This window comes from Helobdella robusta, assembly GCF_000326865.2.
Source record: "Helobdella robusta unplaced genomic scaffold HELROscaffold_22, whole genome shotgun sequence".
Taxonomy (NCBI): Eukaryota; Metazoa; Annelida; class Clitellata; order Rhynchobdellida; family Glossiphoniidae; genus Helobdella; species Helobdella robusta.
Genome location: NW_008704170.1, coordinates 1822705 through 1843512, shown reverse-complemented (window position 1 = coordinate 1843512; position 20808 = coordinate 1822705). Strand labels below are relative to the sequence as shown.

The 20808-nt window shown below is 31.7% G+C and overlaps 3 protein-coding genes across 3 annotated transcripts in view; all 3 read left to right on the top strand.

Moving 5' to 3' along the window:
* Positions 1-5192: 5192 nt before the first annotated feature.
* HELRODRAFT_172030 (hypothetical protein) lies at positions 5193-7070 on the top strand (the record flags this gene model as incomplete). The annotated part of the gene is made up of 1 exon (XM_009018702.1): positions 5193-7070. The coding sequence occupies one exon, from the start codon at positions 5193-5195 to the stop codon at positions 7068-7070; it is 1878 nt and encodes a 625-aa protein (XP_009016950.1).
* Positions 7071-7971: 901 nt separating this feature from the next.
* On the top strand, positions 7972-10055 carry HELRODRAFT_156918 (hypothetical protein; the record flags this gene model as incomplete). The annotated part of the gene is made up of 5 exons (XM_009018701.1): positions 7972-8088; positions 8192-8303; positions 8503-8558; positions 9557-9751; positions 9870-10055. 5 exons carry the CDS (start codon positions 7972-7974, stop codon positions 10053-10055), a joined length of 666 nt encoding a protein of 221 aa, XP_009016949.1.
* Positions 10056-17487: 7432 nt separating this feature from the next.
* Positions 17488-20808, top strand: part of HELRODRAFT_172028 (hypothetical protein) — a gene marked incomplete at both ends in the record, with an annotated part of 4362 nt that continues 1041 nt past the window's right edge. Inside the window, one exon of the mRNA XM_009018700.1 lies at positions 17488-17665. Coding sequence (XP_009016948.1) covers positions 17488-17665 — 178 coding nt within the window. The remainder of the gene's footprint in view (positions 17666-20808) is intronic.

Genomic DNA, 20808 nt, shown 5'->3' with positions numbered 1-20808 from the left:
TTTGCAGATGTGTATGTATGTATGTGTGTGTGTTTGTTTGTTTGTGCGTGCGTGTGTGTGTGTATGTGCGTGCGTGCTTGTATCTACATATGCCTACTTATTTAGTGATATTAATATAATTAGTATTCACGCATGTAGTAGTAGTAGTTGTTGTTGTTGTTGTTGTTGTGGTAGCTGCTGTAGTAGTAGTAGTAGTAATAGTAGTAGTAGTAGTTGTAGAAGTAATAGTAGTAGTAGTAGTATTAACGATTAATAATAGTAAAAAACTGCATTGAAAGAACTACTATACTTCTACTATTAAAAGTAATTGCAACAATAGTAGCAGTAGTAGTAGTAGTCGTATTAATAGCTAGTAACAACGAGTAGTAGTAATAGTAGCAGCAGCAGCAGTAGTAGTAGTAGTAGTAGTTAGTATCATTATCGAAACGTTTTTAAAGTTTGGGCGTGTTATCTAATGTTGCATGTATTAACCTAGAAGTTAATTGCATTAACTTGTTGGGAGAGTGAGATATGGTGGGTATATTAAAATAAATAATACCAGATATGCTGCTACTGCTACTACTGCTGCCTCTACTGCTACTGCTACTAGTACTGCTACTACTACTACTGCTACTACTACTACTACTACTACTACTACTGCTACTTCTACAACTACTATTATTACTACTACTGCTACTACTACTACTACAGCTACTAACTACTACTACTAGCTACTTCTACTACTAACTACTATTACAAATAGTAGAAATGATATAGATAATAATATAATTAACAATAAAAATAGTGGCAATAATTGTCAAAAATACATAAAAGGTTAACAAGAAGCAGGTATAGCAAGTAATTAATCAATTATCAGCCCAGTAAAAAAACACACACACCCAAATTTTTCAAACAAACATATAAACATGCACATATATACATGACACGCACACGCAAACACACACACACGCATACACACATACATAAACATATATACCTACAATGAAAACTACAACCTGAAATAAAAACACACGAATTAAACATTAAACAAAGTTAGTAGATAAAGAATGAAAGATCATGCAATTTTGTATGCACACTACACACAACATAGACACACACACACACAAACAAACACACACACACAAACAAACAAACACACACACACACACAGATAAACACACACACAAACAAACACACACACACACACACACATAGGATCCAAAGAGTATGTTTGAACTTAAACTCCTAACATTAATCAGATTAATCTTTCTTGTTGTTCATTTTAAGTTTATTTTCTACACTTTTTCAAGCAGCTAAAGTTGAAATAACTGTTTTCAATATGTGTCACATATTTATGTACTATATTTAATAAATATGTACTATATCCTCTGTGTGTGTGTGTGTGTGTGTGTGTGTGTGTGTGTGTGTGTGTGTGTGTGTGTGTGGTGCGTGTGTGAAAACTGTGCAAAAACGGTTCCAAATGTAAACAATTTCTATTGAATAATTTTTTTCCTCTTCAAATTTTAAGTGCTTCTAAAGGCAGGTATGTATAATACACACATAAACACACATACATACAAACAAACATGCATACATACATATACAAACAAACACATGTGCATACAAACACATGTGCATACAAACACATGTGCATACAAACATATACACAAACAAACAAACATGCATACAAACAAACAAACATACAAACAAACATATAAACATACATACATGCATACAAAATTACATACATGCATACAAACGTATAAACATACAAACAAATAAGCATACAAACGAACAAACCTCTCCAAAAGCACCTCTGCCAATTACTTTCAACGTTTCAAAATCACTCCTCTGCAATCTCAGATGTTTCACAGTGGCTACTATTGGCTTAGCTGATGGTGATGACGAAGATGAAGATGACGAATATGATGATAGAGATGACGAAAATAGTGATGGTGATGATGGTAATTGATTACTTGGACTATGAAGCTGATATTGATTATGATAATGACATGAAGAAAATTATGGTAATGATAGTAATTATGATAATTAACATAATTTATGCAATAATCATATTGATCCTTATAGAGATGAACTTTGAATTCATCCATAAATGAATGAAAACAGTATATATATATATATATATATATATACACATAAATGTGTGAGCGTGTATGTGTGTGTGAGTGAGAGAGGGAGAGAGAGATGCAATTTGAACACACAGATGTTAATTTTTTTTGTAATGGTAGAAATTTGTTTGTATGCACCTATAATACATGTTGACATAAATCTGTATGACTTTGTATATGAGCCTTTGTATGTGTATTGTGTTTGTATGTGTTTGTATGTGTTGTGTATGTATGCGTATGTATGAATGAATGAATGAATATATGTATGTGTGTTGGTTAGTGTATGTGCATGTAAGACAAACAAACAGAGGGGAAAAAATGATGACGACAATGATAATGATGATGATGATGAATGCAGCAGCAACAATAATGACAATGATGATGATAAAGAAAATGGTGATAATCATAAAGATGAAGAAGAAGATGATAATGATAATAGAGAAGAAGATGACGATGATGAAGATGTTAGCATTGGAAAACCTCCATGCAAATAGATGCTGATGAGTAATGAAACAGTGCATGTTGTTGTTCAGTGATTGGAATGCTTCAACTAAACTACTCATAGAATGTAACAGCAGAACTTTAAAGAAAAATAAAGTGAGAAAGGGAGAGAGAAAAAAAGAGAGAAAGAAAGAGAAAAAAGAAAGACAGAGAGTAAAAAGAGATAGAGAAGGAAACAAAGAAAAGACATAAAAAAAAGTTTAACATCACTTATAATATAAGATGAATGATGACTTTTTGAAATTTATACAATTGTTGATTGATGGATGGATGGATGAATAATGAAATGATTTTTCATCCATTCACTGATTCATTCACTGATTCATTTATTTGTTTGCTTGTTAGGCATTCTTAGGTAATGTGGTGATAGATAACAAATTGGTTTTTTAATAAAAAAATAACCCAAACTATGTGAAAAGGCCTCACAAAAGGTTAACCAAATAAAATTTTATTTTTTAATTGAAAGATCATAAATAATTAAACAGTTAGTTTAAAAAAATAAATAAATAAATAAAAAGATGATAAATAATAAAACAGTTATCTTAATTATGAAATTTATAATAAAGCAACTTGCCATATTCAACGAATTCCGACACACTCTTCTCTCTCCTCAGCGTCGAACTACAGCATTCGTCGTACAAAACCACCAAAATATCCAGAAGAGTTTCAATACTTAGTGACCGCCCATCACTATTCTTTGGTCCACTCAGGTACATTTTCTCTAATGCTTTTAATCTCTCCTTTGCAGACATTTTGGAGTAAATAGTGACTAGGTTAATTAATCAAGCGAGGTCCAATTAGTGATTTGATTGACATGCAGCAATATGTAGACGAAACCCCAAAGTTGAGTTGTAAAAATTTGTATAAGAGATTGGTTGATTTTACATACAAAAAGCTAGCTTTTCTCTTGTTGATGATGCTGAAAAAATTAATTTATCTTTTAAATTATTATTTAATTTAACTTTTAACCATCAACCTTATGATTAATATTTGCTACTAATTTGTTAATAAAAATAAATAAATGAATAGACAATCTTACTTTAGTTTTTAATTAAATTTATTCTTATGCTTTGAAAAACAACACTACATATCTATCTATCTCTAGTTAGTATCTATCTAGTATTTTATTTATCTACCTAGCTATTCTCTATCTATTCTATCAATCTATCTATTTATGATTTATGGTATCAAGATTAAATAATCCGATATTTTCTAAAAAAGTTAACCTAATTTTTTACTAAAAATTACTTTCCAAAAAATAATTACCTGCTCAATTGCTATTTAAACAGTGAATGTGAAATATGACCACTTCACACTAATTTCCGGTTTTAACAGGAGAAAAAATTAATAGCCATCATTTACAACATCAAAACGTTCAGTTCAAAAATATATTTTACGGTTCAATTCTATAAAATATTTATCTAAAAAAATCCTTAATTATAATAAAAGAAAAAACAAACGAGACATAAAATAAACATTACTTATCTTATGTTGTTAATGGCTAAAAATATAGGTTCCGTGATTAAAAGTAAATTCGATAATTCCTCGGCGAAAAAAGCATTTGCATTTATTAAGGGTTTTATAAACCATAATAACCAGCCATATACTTAGAATATCCAGAATATCCAGCCATATGTATATACTATCTATATATGTAACCAACATTTCATGCTTTTTCGATGATAATGTCATGTTTTCGCAAAAAAATTCTTAATCACAGTTTTAACCTTTTTTTTAGATGAAAAATGTTACCTTTTTAACTAAATTGTGATTTGATTAATTGAAAAAATGACTCAAGCACCTGATATTAAAAACATTTTGAATTGTTAAACTAGATAATATCTCTTTGTTTGACAATTTATAATAATGTATATTTCAAAATTATCTTTTTTATGCCATTATTTCATAATACACTTTAATGAGCCTGAAAATTCTCTAGCCTGATTAAATCGTGAAACCTGCCTATCTATCTATTCACGTAAATATAACCAATTAAGAACCATACTAAAATTGCTTGATAACGAATCTCCAGATTTCCCACACAATCAAGGATTTATATCCATAGTCACAATAAATACTATTTAGATTATTTTTAGTATATAATTATAATAAATTAGCTCTCTTATTAGCTATTGTTCATCAAAGCAAGATGCCGTACATGCAATTATTCTAGTTTTTATTGTCTTAGTGTAATTATTTCTATTATTATTATTATTATCTTTATATTTGGATATTAGTGAAAAGTAGGTGTAATTAAACATCTTGTCGCGTCAACAAAGGGCTATACACCAGGATGTTTTAAAGGAATGTAAACCGTCATGTGCAATGTCTTTTCAACGATATACCTTCATTTATCGTTTCTCAATTCGTATTTACCTCATAAGTATAAGTAATAACTCATAAGTAATGAAGTTATAAAATTTGATAAGAATGTGTGATTTAACTTAAATGTTATTTGATAAAAAAAATTTAAATATTGCCAGTAGTTATTTCTGTAGTTGAATAACAAAATTGCCAGTAGTTATTTCTGTAGTTGAATAACAAAATTTCGGTTTTGAAAATTTGTAATTGGCGTCAAACAAAATGGACTATACTAATACATTCCAATCGACCTTCCTGAAGCCTACTGTTACAGTTGATTCTAGCAAAGTCGGATCGCCAATTGTGGTTTCTACGTTTGAAGATCACATCAGTAGTTATTACGACGTACCAAAAATGAGCACAAATTTCGATGATGGTAGGCATATAGACGCCAACTTAAACCACAACTCGAATCCTATAACGATTAAAATCAACCACGCAGACGACAATAACACTACAAAGTCAGAAAAATATACCTCTGAAATTTCAGAAATTGAAAATATTGATTTGGAATCGCCAGTTTTTGGAAAAACTTTTGGAAGAAACCTTCACGCAAATCGTCCTTTCGAAACTCATTATCATCATCCAGCCGTCGAAAAAAAGCACAGCAAATCAGCAGGTGATTTAAAAATCAAGCACGGCATCAGCAAGGAATTAGCAGCGAACAATGGAAATTTGTATCTAAACGTCGACGACTATCAAACTTTCTTCGGCATTTATCCTTACGGAAGCAACAGCAGTAGCGTAAATAGCGTCGGAATTGATGCCGTCCCTGAGACTGATGATAAATACGGAAGTAAGAATAAATTCAAACCGTCAACCAAAGAGTTTCATAAAGTTAGCGAATACGACGAGGAAACGTTGAAAGCGTTGAAAAGAGTAACGAGAAAATTTGATTCATTTCGTATGAGACAGTTGAGAGTTAAGTGCTTCAACCTATCTAGTTCAGATACTATTGATGAAGCTTCTGAGGATGGCGGTAATAAAAATAATAGGAAATGCAAAAAAATGGTTGATGACGATGACGTTGACAAAGACGAGGATGCAAAATTAATGCACGTCCTACAGCGCGGACACAAAGACAAAAATTGCACAGACTTCAACAGAGTTTCTTACGCTGCGTCTCAACTTCTCTCGAACAGAAAAAGTCAAAACGACATCATAAAGGACATGAAACAAAACAAAAAAACATCTTCAAAAGAATCAGCAGCAGATCCTCGATGCTCGTCTTTAACATTAACTGGGGAAGATATCGATCGCATAGAATTTTTCTATTCGAGTCTCGGCTCGGAAACCTACGTAGCAAACTGCGTAGTGGACGTGTTGATGAGCGTCCGAGCTGCTGCTGATGGCGACAACTCGCCGTACAGGTGGGTCCAGGTTTGGGTCGGAGTACCTGTACTCGTCCTCGATGTCGGATTGGAGTTCAGGCGTCCGAGGAGATTAGCAATCGTCCTGGCCGAACGTGACACAGGAATCCCACTGTGGCAGGACAGGGTCTGCTACAGTACTGACTACAGAAAAGCTGACGACGGCAGGTCACATTTGTTGAACGAGTCCAGCGGGCAGAGTCGATGTCTTAAAATTAGATGGTCGGATATCACGTCGGCTGATAAATTTTTTTCTCGTTACAAAACTTTAACAAAAGATCCGAATGACTTGCTGTGGATTGCGCCGAAAAATAATGAAATGAAAATAAGTCCCAATAGATCGAAGGATCAAGCTGAAAAATCATCAAACTCCCCCTTTGGACGGAAGAAAAAATGCAACAGTCAGTCCGACCTGTCATCTTCCAGCCCAATAACTAGAAGTTATCAAAAAATGTTTTCTGAGAAAGACAAGAAGACTTTAGAACGGAAGGCCGTTTTAAAGAAAAAAATTCAAAAGCAAGATATTTCTCTTCCGTTTCATGTGAAAATTGTTACAAGAGTTGATGGTTTAGATACAAATTTCAAAACTACATTTGCTGGCTTGCTGCCAGTAGCTAAGAAGAGCACAAACGTCGTCAAAACGAACACGCTCTCGAGAAAAAGCAACGAAAATGATATCGATGAAAACGACAACGTTGACGATTTCAGACCTCGTTTGCCAACGAACTAAATGCGATATTTCTATAAATAAAAATTATTATGTTTAACTTATTTCTTGCAAAGTAATTCAGCAATAAATGGTTTTTAATAATTTTTTTACCATTTTCAATTCGCTTCAAATAACAATTCAACCAACTCGTTTTTAAATCCTAATTCGTAAAATCTTAATTCCGAATTGCTTCATAGATTGGGGTTAAACATATGATCCAGTAAGTAGGGTGTGATCCAGGGTGAGTATAAACGACTTCTTGGAGTCGAGTAATATATCCACACGAAACTTTTCAGGTGTTAGGATAGTGGAAAGGTCTCATGAATGATTTCTGGCCATGATGCGATATCTCGATGCCTAACCTAACCAGTGTAGCGCGATTCCATTATAAAATACCATTACATATTATCTATTTACATTTATTTTATTTTATTTATATGTAAATTTTATGTATATGTTTCAATTATTCATTAATTTTCTGTCATATATATATATATATATATATATGTATATATATATATATATATATATATATATATATATTTGTTTATAAAGTTTATCCCATTATTCTTGTTACCTTAATTGTATTTTGGTCTTTGGTCTTTCCGGAAATAACATTTGTTAACGAAAAGTTGTAAAATATTTATTTCATATCGTCTCGTTAAGATTAGTTGACAAATTTTATGTAAAATGTAAGTTATTTATAATTTAATTTTTAAAATTTTTGTTATATTTTGTTTGGTGTTTGAGTTAAATTTTTTTAATTTTCTTTCATGCCGCTTTCTAAATGTAAATTTTAACCTGTTGTCAGTAAAAACCATTTTCGCCTGGCTTCTTATGTGTCTATCGAATTTTTTCGTAATTCAAATATTATTCGTATATGCGTTTATTTATTCATTTATTAATTTACTCATTTTAGAAAATGTCTGTCAATGGAGAAGATCAAAGTTACCAGTTCGACGAAACATCAGAAGATGTTGAATTAAATGAGACCCAACGTTCAAGTAATGGTGCCGGGGATACAAGTTCAGAAGATCCGGTTCGGATTTTTTTAATGTAAAATAAAATATTTAAAAAATAAATATAAAGTAAAAAGATAATCTAAAATTGATAAATGTAATAAATAATCTTCATTTTTTTAGGAATTAGAAGCCATAAAGGCCAGAGTTCGAGAGATGGAGGACGAGGCTGAGAAGATAAGGGCCATGCAAAGTGAAGTCGAGAAACAAATGAATCTGGGGCCTACGACTGTTGGTCAGTCCATTGGTGAAGATAATTACATTTATTCTTGTTATAAATCTTAATAAACACTAACTATGAAATTTTTATATGTTTGTCCATAAATTTTTAAAAAATTTAGTATTTTACTAATAAATAATTTATTCAAAATTAGTAAGAGTAATTTCATAATTTTTTCAACTTTTTATTTTAGTTACACCACCTGCAACAACAGCCATGACTGAGGCCGATAAATTAGAAGCAGATGCCAGATCAATATGGATAGGCAATGTTAGCTAATATATTTTTTAAATATTACTTATTTACTCTTTTTTCTTCCAACATTTATTTTTGATCTTTGGGTTTGGTTGAGGCTGGGGCCGAATAAAATGTTTGTTATCGCTCTACCTGCATCAGTCTAATATTTTCAACTTGGATATTGGTTTTTTTTTTGTTTTGAGCTAATTACTATTTCGAATTTATAGATGAATGTCTTTGAATTCAAATTTTGAAATAAATTTATGTTGCCATTTATTTGTTTGTTAGTTTATTTGTTAATGTAGTTTTGTCTATGCATTCCTCACAATGATGTTACATTGATTCAGGTTAGAGTATTGATGCTAACTAGTAATTGTATATGAGATCATTTCAGCTTCTGAGTGAGGTTTTAGAATTAACATTAAATTTGTGTGTGTGTCTGTGTGCAAATCATTATATCAATATATTTTTTGATTATGTCTGATATAGCATACATCATTACAATGTATATCATATCGATAGAGTGCTATTAAAACTAAAGTGTTTCTGTTTAGTGTGGGTGTGTGTGTATGTAAATTTGCATATATTTACATGTGTTGTAAACATTTATTTCAAACTTCGAAGTGCATATGCCTTGCAATGATGTCATTTTGATTCAGGTTAGAGTATTGATATTAATGTAGTACATGAAATCACTTGATCACTGAGCAAGGAAGGCCTTATAATTATTATATTTATAATTAATATAAATTCATAATAATTATAGTGTATCTATTATTTTATTTATTCGTTATTTAATTATATTTTTTCTGTCCTGCGATGATGTCATATTGATTCAGGTTAGAGTATTGATAGATAGTGGATTTTTTTAAATGAAATCATTTAATCACTGAGGGGGACTTGAACAATTCAACATGTGTGTCTGTGAGTGTGTGTGTGTGTGCACACATTCTCATGTGTTTCCATCATCATTTACTCTTTCCAAATAGTTTCACTTACGTTCACCCGCTTACTTTTGTCACACTCACCAGGTTGACTATGGCACAACGGCCGAGGAACTGGAGGCACATTTCCACGGATGCGGTTCAGTCAATCGAGTTACGATACTCTGCGACAAATTCAGCGGTCACCCGAAGGGCTTTGCCTATGTCGAGTTCGCGAACATCGAGGCTATCGATCCTGCCATGGCTCTCAATGATTCTCTCTTCAGAGGCAGGCAGATCAAGGTTTAGGAATTTACAGCTTCTTACATTTTTCTATCGAATAAAACTTCTTTAGATGTCATTTTATTGTTGGTTTTATTTACTTATTTGTCTTCTTGACTAATTTTTTTTTAATCAATAGGTCACATGTAAAAGAACAAACAAACACGGGTTAACGTCGACAAACAGGCCACCTAGAGGTCGAGGAATGAGGGCAAGAGGAGGGGGCAGTTACATGCACCAATACCCATCATACTCGCCTAGAGTTTACAGGGGTCGAGGGGGTTATGGCAGGTCCAGGAGGCCCCATTATTATAGCCCCTATTGAGTGAATTGCTCGTTTGATGGCGTCACTCTATTGCAAGAAATTTTTCATTTGCGGTGTTGTGGGTGTACGACGGATTATAATGATATATATGTCTGTCTGTCTGTCTGTGTGTGTTTGTACATTTCATGTTGTTAGTCCACGAATCAGACACTAGCTTTACGCTGTTTTATAATTAATATTAGGATAATATTAATTATGACAGTTAATTATTATTATTTTTATTACTATTATTGATTTTAAGGATTTTTTTTATAGTAAAGAAAAAATAGTTTATTAAATTTTTCAAATGGTGGAAAGTTGGATTCTTGTTTATGTTGGGTCGATGTTTTGTTATTTCAATCACCACTGGTTAGTAAGTCTTTCTGTTGACTTTTTGGTATACATATTGTGTTTGTTTGTGTGTGCGTGTGTTGTATGTTTATGCTAGAGCCATGTATTGGTATTGGTATGTAAGATTATATTTTTAAAGGGCATGATGTATGTTTCTCCTCTTAACATTTCATCATCCTTATTATTATCATACCGTATGTAAGTGTCAACATTTTTATATTTTTCATGAAAAAAAACTTGAAAATGAAAAAAATCGAATAAAAATCAAAAATAATGAAAGAAATAAATAAATGAAAAAAAGATACCGAAAAAAAGGGAAAAAATATGTAAAAAAAAGTGATGTACATAGCTCAATAAAAGAATTAAAAAACTTTTTTCTTTTTTTTAATTAAAAATGAAAAAAATTTGAGATAATTAAAACAATTTTCTGTAGAAGCTTGTGAAAGTGAGAGGTATCAAAGAGTTTGAGGATTAATTATGTTTTCGCGCCTTGCATTTTATTATGTGTGTGGTTTACTTCGTGCAGAATGTGTGTGTGTTGTATGTATATACAAACCAAATTAGGATGCGCGTGTGTATGGGATATTTTTTTTTTGATGAGCCTTGCATTAACGTACAAAATGAAGAAATATAGGTATGCATATTTTTCAACCGTATGCGCTGTATACGTGTGTGTTCGTGTGTATGTGTGCGCGTTTTGTATGTATTTAGACTTGTATGTTGATGAGCTTTCGCTTCTTTCCTAAGTATACTAGTGTAATTTTTTATTAGGATAGGTTTTAACATGTATGTGTGTGGGTTTTATCATTCCTGATCGTTATAATTTTTGTCTGTGTGCACGTGTGTACGTGTAGGTACGTGCGTATATGTGCGTGTAGGCATACATTATTTAGCGTTAATTAATTCGCACTGCTATCGAGTTGATGTCGTTATAATAGTGCATATGTCAGTCAATTCTATTATATCAATCACATCAATTTTCTCCTTATTATCATCTGTCACTCTCTATAAATATAACTGTCAATATCAGTACTGTTACTACTGCTGCTGCTGCTGCTGCTACTGCTACTTCGTCTACTACTACTGCTGGTGCTACTACTTCTACCACACAATCGCTATTACTCTTGCTACCACTTTACTACTACTATTTCTGCTGCAGTTACTGTACTAGACTTCATATGTTAATTTTAAATTACTGCAACTGTTATTACTACTGCGATTTCTACTACTACAATGTCTACTATCGCTATTACTTTCTGGCTGCTACTAATGATTACTACAAAAGAAGCGACCACCACTACCAGCTAGTAACTACTACTACTACTACTACTACTGCTTCTACAAACACTACTACTACTTCTACAAATACTACTACTACCACTATTTCTACGGTGTGTGTGTATGTAACCGTAAACTGAGTACACATTAAAAGTGCACTGAATGATTGTGACGATGACGACGACGATGGTGGTGGTGATAATGATATCATTGACGACGGTGAAGATGAGGATGGCAATGATGACGATTGGTAATAACATTGATGGCGTTATTGACTATGGCGTTAGTAGGAGGAATTACCGTTACTAATAATGACGTCATAGGTGATAGTGATGTCCCAGTGAGATGGTGATGAGGACGACGATGATGGTAATAGTGATGAATGGTGATGATGATGATGATGGTGTTGATAATGATGATGTGGATGATAATGATGATGTGGTTGATAATGATGATGATGTGGTTGATGATGATGATGATGTGGTTGATGATGATGATGATGTGGTTGATGATGACATGAACCTGCGACATGGCGCTTATAATAGCCGTATACATCCTATCCGAATTCAGATGATAATGAGCTGAGGGTGATGATAATACAATGGGTATCGTAATAATTTCAAGAAAGTTCTATTGGAGAAAGGGTGATCCAGCAGAGAACTTTGACGGGGCTGTAAACTGGAAATTTTTTCGCAGAAGTGGCTTAAAGTCTGTGAGAAAAAAATTTTTTTACGATTTGATTTTTTTGATTCTTATGATTTTTTTTTATGATCTGATTTTTTTTTTATGATTTTTTTACGTAAATTTTGCCGTTCAAAAAAGTGCTTTAAAAAGCGATGAATGTTTGCTAAATTAAAAAAAAATACATTAAAATCATTGCTGAACTGTTGACTGTTAACCATGGAGGGTCATGACCTTTCACCCGAACCTCCTAAATTCGCCAGTGATAATGATGAAAATAACGATGACGACGACGACGATGATGATGTTGTTGGGCAAAGTTCAGAGAGTGCTAGATAAGTGGAGGATGTTAATGAGTGCATGTCATGTGCGTACGCTCACTCGTATTACGTCATTAAGTTATTATCCTTACTCGATATACGGCTTAGTCCTCTTCGTCGTCATCATCGTCGTCATCATCACAACCTTCATCACCATCAATAATAAATATAATATTATCACTTTCTTTACTATTATTATGATTGTTTCAGTCAGGTTTATCATCATCAAATCGCTACTAAGTTTGACTATCTTTTAAATGCAATAATCGTTATTATTGGTTATTTTTGCAATCGTCATCATCTTCTTCATCCACATCATCTTTTTCATCTTCATCGTCTTCACCATCCTCATCATACTCATCGTCCTCATCGTTCTCACCATCCTTATCACCATAGCTATAAAATGAAAAAGACACGACCGACCACTTGTAAGCGGAGATTCACACCTGTAAATCTACTGCAGGTGCGAAAATGTGTGCGTGTATGTGTGCGTGTGTGCATGTGTACGTGTGCTTATACGTGTGCGTAGGTATTGGCGTGTGTTGCGTTACTCGCGCAGGTATTAGCGTTGACGTACCGAGAAATTAAAACAGACATTATTCCGTCGGCGCTATTAAATGATGCTGTCACGTAATGTGCTTGCTTACGTGCTTGTGCTTGTTTGTTTGTTTGTGTGCTTGTTTGTTTGTGTGTGTATGTCCATGCTTGTGGGGTTTGTTTGTGTGTGCAAGTGTTAAGTGTTAAAAGTAGTGGCATAAGTACTGTAGCAGTAGTAGTAGTAGTAAAGACGGAAGCAGCAGAAGTAGCAGCAGTAGTAATAGTAGCAGCAGCAGCAGTAGTAGTAGTAGTAGCAGCAGTAGTAGTAGTAGCGGCAGCAGCAGTAGTAGTAGTAGTAGTAGTAGTAGTAGTAGCATCAGTAGTAGTACTAGCAGTAGCAGTAGTAATAGTGGCAGTGAGGCGACAGACCATAACAATTAAACGGTTGCATGCAACTCACATGCCAGCGAGCAGGATGCAGACAGATAGACAAAAATAAACAAAGAAGTAAAATGAAATTTTTACATTTTTTTGTGCCTTATTCTTTTTATCGCTCGCTCGTACAGAACTCGTCAGAAATGTAATTAACGATGCTTTGTTGCAAGTTCGTCGCTTTTTTTTTCAATGGCAAAAAAATTTTTATTCTTCTTCCTGTCCTGTATTTTATGTTCATAAAAATATTTGAATTAACAATGATAGAGAGAGAGAGAGAGAGAGAGAGAGAGAGAAAGAAAGGAAGAGAGGGACATTTGAGTGTGTGTGTGTGTTTGTGCGTATGTTTTTGTGTACGTGTATGTGTGTTTATGTGTTGTACACAGACATAACGATGTAGGTATATACGCTTAACAAAAGTCTGTTATAAGTATGTATTTGTACATGTATATAAAAAGATACGGAGAGAGAGAGAGAGAGAGATAGAGATAAAGAGAGAGAGACAGAGAGAGAAAGAGAGATAAAGAGATAAAGAGAGAGTAAGAAGTATTTCTCCATGAATTTTTTCCCACATTTCAATGAACGTCTGTAAGAAAACAAAGCTAAGCTATACACATGATGGAGCGAATAAATACAACAAATAATAAAAGAATAAATGAAATAAATGTTTAATAATAATAATATTATTATTATTTATTATATATTTATATATATATATATATTTTATTTATATTTTTATTTATTTACTTATTTGCACTCTCTATAACATGCTTTATTGCTTTTATGTGTCATCTCGCGCCTGAATGACTGTATCGCTAGAGGTTTTGTATTGTATTTTATGTATTTTTTTGTATGTGTTTAGGTATCTTTCGTTTGTATTTTGTAGTGGAGTATGTATCCATGTATCTTGTATTAATGTTTTTACGTGAGATTTATGTATCAGGTGTTTTGTATATGCGTGATTGTATGATATATGTGTATGTTTCAAATGTTTTGTATGTATGATTGTATGGTATACATCTAATTGCAACATTAGTTTTGTATGTATGATTGTATAATATTTATGTTTCTATACCAACTATGTTGTTTTCGTCGTTTTTTGTCATATTTCTCAATGATATTGCGTGCAAATTTTTAGCTTTTGTTGTAAAATTGTATATCTATATGAGTTTTTTACATAAATATTTTAGAAATTATTGTTTAAACTATATGTACATATGTATATGTACATAGGAAGAGAAAGAGAGAGACAGAAAAAGAGAGAGAGAAGATAAGGAGAGAGAGAGAGAGAAAAGATAAAGAGAGAGAGAGAGAGAGAGAGAGAGAGATCCAACAATCCAACAACAACAAGATAACGTCTATGAATGAAATATTTAAGCCATCATCAGATCGTCATCGGTGACAATGTTGAAGTTGTTTTTGCTTAGGCCGTTGTTAGTATATTATTTTTTATTTATTATTATCATTATTGTTATTATTATTATTTGTTATTATTATTATTATTTATGATTAATCATAAAAAGCACTTAATATTTGTGATGTGTTTGTGCTCCATGGCGCCTCTACTTATCAAAAATTTGTCACCGAATCTAAAAGGTCGTCGTCGGATGTCTTTTTCATCATCATCTCACTGCTACTGTTGTTACTTCTACTGCTGCTGTTACTACTACTACTGCTGCTGCTACTGTTGCTATTACTGCTACTTCTGCTGCTACCACTACTACTATTACTTATCAGTGGTTTTGTACCGTATTTAAATTAACTTAATCTGTCGTGTTGTGCTGTTGGGGCTGAAGAAGTTTTTTCGGTCAGAATTTTACCAAATCTATGTAAAAATTTCTGTGAAGTCATTGGAAAAGAATTGTGGGGAGAGGCATATGGACTAGCTTCACCTAGCTAGATTTCATCCAACTTCTCATCAACTCCACCAAATGTCCCATTGTGAACGTAAATTATAATTGGATTGCAGATGGCAGTAAGTTCGTTGAGTTTTGAAAACCTTTGAGCAATGATCAAAATGAGAAAAACGAAAGAAAGATGTAAAAGATAGAAAAGGAAAGAAAGAGAAAAAGAGAGAGAGAGAGAAAGAGAGAGAGAGACAAAAATTAAGAAGAAAAAAATAAAAGAAAAAAAGAATGAGAGAACGATTGAACACGAGAAAAATGAAAGATATAAAATGAAAATTATTCGCAGAATGATTGAGATTGAAAAATAAGCCGTTTAAATTGAAGAGAGAAAGAGAGAGAAAAAGAGAGAGAGAAAGAGAGAGAGAAAATTAGACAGATGAAAAGAGAAAAGAAAGAAAGAAAGAGTGAGACAAAAAAGAAGGAAAGAGAAAAAAGCAATAACAGAGTTTTCATTGTTATTTAAATTTTTTTTATTTAAAGTAAGTTTAATGTGAAATTTTTATTTTTTTTTTGGTCAAATTTTTCAGTATGCACTCGAGCCCTGTCTGTCTGTCTATTTGATACATTATACAAATGATGATGATGATGATGGTGATGACGACGATGATGACGATGACGATGATGACGATGATGATGATGATGATGATGACGATGATAATAATTACAACCATAACGATGATGATGAAGACAATGACGATGAAGAAGAAGAAGATGATGATGATAGAACAAACAAAAAAAACGAGCGTAAACAATCAAAGCAACAACACAGTGACGTCATAATTTCCTCCATCGTTAACAACGACAACAACAAACATAAAAACAACAACAATAATGATAATAATAACAATAGTAATAATAATAAGGATAATAAAAACAGTAACGACCAGAATCGCAGAAACAACAACAAAAATATAATAATGAAAAACCGCATCAATAACAACAACAACAATTATCCTTTGCAGACAACATGGCTACATGAACCGTCACATATTTTGAATGAATGAATAAATGAATGCATGAATGCATGAATGAATGAATGAATGAACGATTGAATGAGTGAAAAAATGAATGGATGAAAAAATGAGCGAAAAAATGAATGAATGAAGAAATGAATAAAGAAAAAATGAATTAATAAAAAAATATGATGTAAAGATGGAATTAGAGGGTAAATGGAAAAACGAAGAAATGAATGAGTGAATGAATTAATGAACGAAAAAACAAACATACAAACAAACATACAAACATACAAACAAACAGATGAACGTTTGAAAGAATTAGTAAATGAATGAAAGAATGAATGAACGCAGGAAACCCATGCGATGCAATTGACTCATGATTCAAAATTTTAAACAATGCATTTGCATCATCAAAACAAATTTGTTTTGCAAGTTCCTCTCTCTCTCTCTCTTTCTCTCTCTCTATTTCTCTCTATTTCTCTCTTTCTCTCTTCTGTATATTTTTCATCCAACAAAGCAGCAGACATCAGCACAACAGACAATTTTTGTTTTAAAAATTTCTTTTCTTATCGAATAAAAAATGCAAAAATGAGATGAAAATAATTTCAAACAATAAACAGCAACAACAATTACCACCACTACTACTACTACTACTGCTACCACTACTACTACTAATACTACTACTGCTACCACTACTACTACTAATACTACTACTACTACTACTACTACTACTACTACTACTACTACTACTACTACTACTGCTACTACTACTTCTACTACTTCTACTAATACTACTGCTAATGCTACTACAAAAATGAATTGAAACAGAACAACGACACGTATAAATATAATGTACAATATAACATACAACACAATACAACACAAGACAAAACAATTCAATACAATACAGCAAAATACAATACAATCATGGACTTACAGACGAAAAACCACATAGAAGAAAACCAAAGAAATCTCAAGCGAACAACAACAAATGCAAACAAACAAAAAAGCAATCAAAAAATCTCGTGAAACAAACAATAGCCAAACAAATGATGTCACGGGAAATAAAATTGATGATGAAGAGAAGGAGGACGACTACGTTGATGATGATGACGGTGATGAAGACGATGACGACGAGCAGACGATCGGCGTCAACGAGGGAATGCCTGGTGACTCGGTCGACCGAACATCCGTACAAAGCCGGCCTGTCTGGCACCATACCCTCTCTCCAAACCCATTCTCTCTCTCTCTCCCTTTCTCTCTCCTTTTTTTCTCTCTCTATCTATTCTAATTTATGCATCTTCTCTCTATCACTTTCAGTCTTAATTAGTTTTATTTATTTAGTTAATATTCCAATCTCGCTATCAATAACTATTTCTTCCTTATTCCCATATTTTTCCTCAATTCATCCATTATTTGCTTTTTTGTTGCACTATTTGTTGCTATTAGTTTTGTTTTTGATATATTTAATTTTAAAATAAATTTTTATTTTTCGAACCTTATCTCTCTCTCTTTCTCTCTCTCTCTCTCTCTCTCTCTCTCTCTCTCTCTCTCTCTCAATTTATTTTTTACTGATAAAAAATTTCTGCGTTTTGTTTCTTCAGCCCATGCTCTGCTTTCGATAGAGTTCCTGTTTCTCATCATTATCATCATCATCACCGTCATCATCACCATTATCATCATCACCGTCATCATCATCATCATCAACATCGTCGTCGTCGTCATGATCTTCATCATCTTTGTCATGATCTTCTTGATTTTCGTCGTCATTGTGGTTGTCGTAATACATATGTGTGCGTGTGTGTGTGTGTGAGTGTGCGTGTGCGTGTACGTACGTGCGTGTGCAGACCGATTATTCGCTGTTTAATTGCGTTGCGTGTTTATGCGTGATAAGATCTGTATTAAAGTTTGCCGGATTTGGCATGTTGTTTGATTATTGTTAGGTGTAAATCTTTGATGGTTTCCTCTTTTATATAAACTACTACTTCTAGAAAAGTTTAATTTTTACTTTGATTGCTAGTTTAACTTTTACTTTTTCTCCAAACACGAAATCTGATTAGAGTAATTAAATTTTCTATTGTATTGATTAGATCTGATAGCATCTTTTTGTCTTCATAATTTTATCTTAGTGCATATTTTTAACTGAATAATTTAATATTTCTCATTAATATAATTAATATTTAGTAAATATATCACAAAATTAAATGAGTTAATTGTACACCTATGTCAAAATTTGATTAAAATTTGAATAAGACGGATTGTGGTAGACGAAATCATAGATAATTATTGTTTAGGCGAAAAACAAATTGTTATGTCTCTCTATGTTTAAAGTGCCGTGAGTGTTAATACGAGAAGTATCAATAATGGAGTTTTTTTCTAGTATTTTGCACCATTTTATAATCTAATTTAGGATTTATTTCACTGAAGTTAGTGTTGGGGTTTTATATTTTACGAGATTTATTTGAAAAGTTATTTTTGCATTTTATTGTGCGTGCGTCTTTTCCTGTGTTTTTGTTTTGTATACATATGATTTGAAAAATTCAAAATTTAATTTTTTAAAATTTACTTTTAGATTTACATTTTTTATTTTACATAGTTATTTACATTTGGTTGCTTAATTAAAATTCTGTTTATTAATATTTCTTTTTTTTCATTTATTTATTTTATGTCCTTATTTTGCATTGTGTTGCTGTCTGTTTTTTCTTTTTTTAATTTTCGAATAGTTGATTTTTAAATTAATTGTAATTCTTAGTTTAGTTCACTGACTGACTAATTTAATTAATTACAAATATTTTTATTTCCACTGTTATTTCATTCATTCATTGAATAACATTTTCATCCATTCATTTGTGATTCATTTTTTAGGCAATTTTTCTATCAATCAAGTATTCAATAGTTTCTAAATAATTTCTAAATTCATATTATTAAGTTCATCTAACTAACTAGACTAAAAAGTTTAACTAAAAAATTACATCAAAAACTGCAACAAAAAAATCGCTAATTTAATTCACACAAACAATTACAAACATATCTGATTGAATTGATAACCAAATCCCTTTGCATGCATTTAATACACATTAATATATACATATATGTATACACATATAATATATATATATATATATACAAACATATAAACATATATAAAAATACACACACGCTTATACTTACATAATATAAACATTTTTCGATCGTATATTATTTATACATACACATATATATATATATACACTTATATATAAATGTAAAATAGGTATATGTAATGTATAGCACTAATTACTTACTAACTCAAAACTATAAATAGGCAGCCCCCGGTCTGTCTGTCCACACACTTCTTGCATGCTTATCGAGGAGAAAGCAGGCGACTACTAACATAGCATGGTGATGTGTTTTTGTAGAAAAGTTTTATCTTGATTGTTTTATTATTATTATTATTATTATTAATGTTATTGTTATTGTTGTTGTTGTTGTTGTAATTGATGTTATTGTTATTTATATTGTTGTAGGCTGTTGTTGTTATTTGGTTTGGTTTGATATATTTATTTTTAAAATGGTTAATTTTTCATGAAAATGATAAGTGAATAGATAATTAAATACTTTTTATTGATAAGAATAATAATAAAGATACTAAATAAATAATAATAATAATTAATAAGTTACAGATTTAAAATTTGAGAGAGATTTAAAAAGAAAAAATTTTGTTTTATTTTCAAAAAAAAAAAAATTCTTAATTGTTATTTTTTCTTCAAATTTTTTTTCAATGGCTATCATTTATTTTTGTGTCTTCCAACATATAATGCCAATAATTTTCAATGTGTATGTATGTATGGATGGATGGATAATTAACGCACACGCACACATACACGCACGCACACGCACACACACACACACATGCACACACACATACACATACACACTGAAGTTATATTATACATATATATATATACATATGTGTATGTGTGTATTTATTCAATTTTACTATTTTCCCCTTAATGTTAAATTTTACTTCTAATTACAGATTCTTAGCTAAAAGACAGATGAATGAAGGATTATATTGAAGAAGAATAAATTCTTAGGCCTATTCTTAATTTTTATTTGATTTTAACTTTATTCAAATCTATCTATCTATCGGTCTCTCTGTCTGTTTGTCTGTCTGTCTATCTATCTGTGTATCTATCTATCTATGTTGGTCTGCTTATGTTTCGTTCTAAGAGAAATCAACTTTTGAAAAAATTGTGGGCATTACATCTTAAATTGATATCATCATCATCATCGCCGCCAACAAGATCATCATCACCACCGGCGACAACAA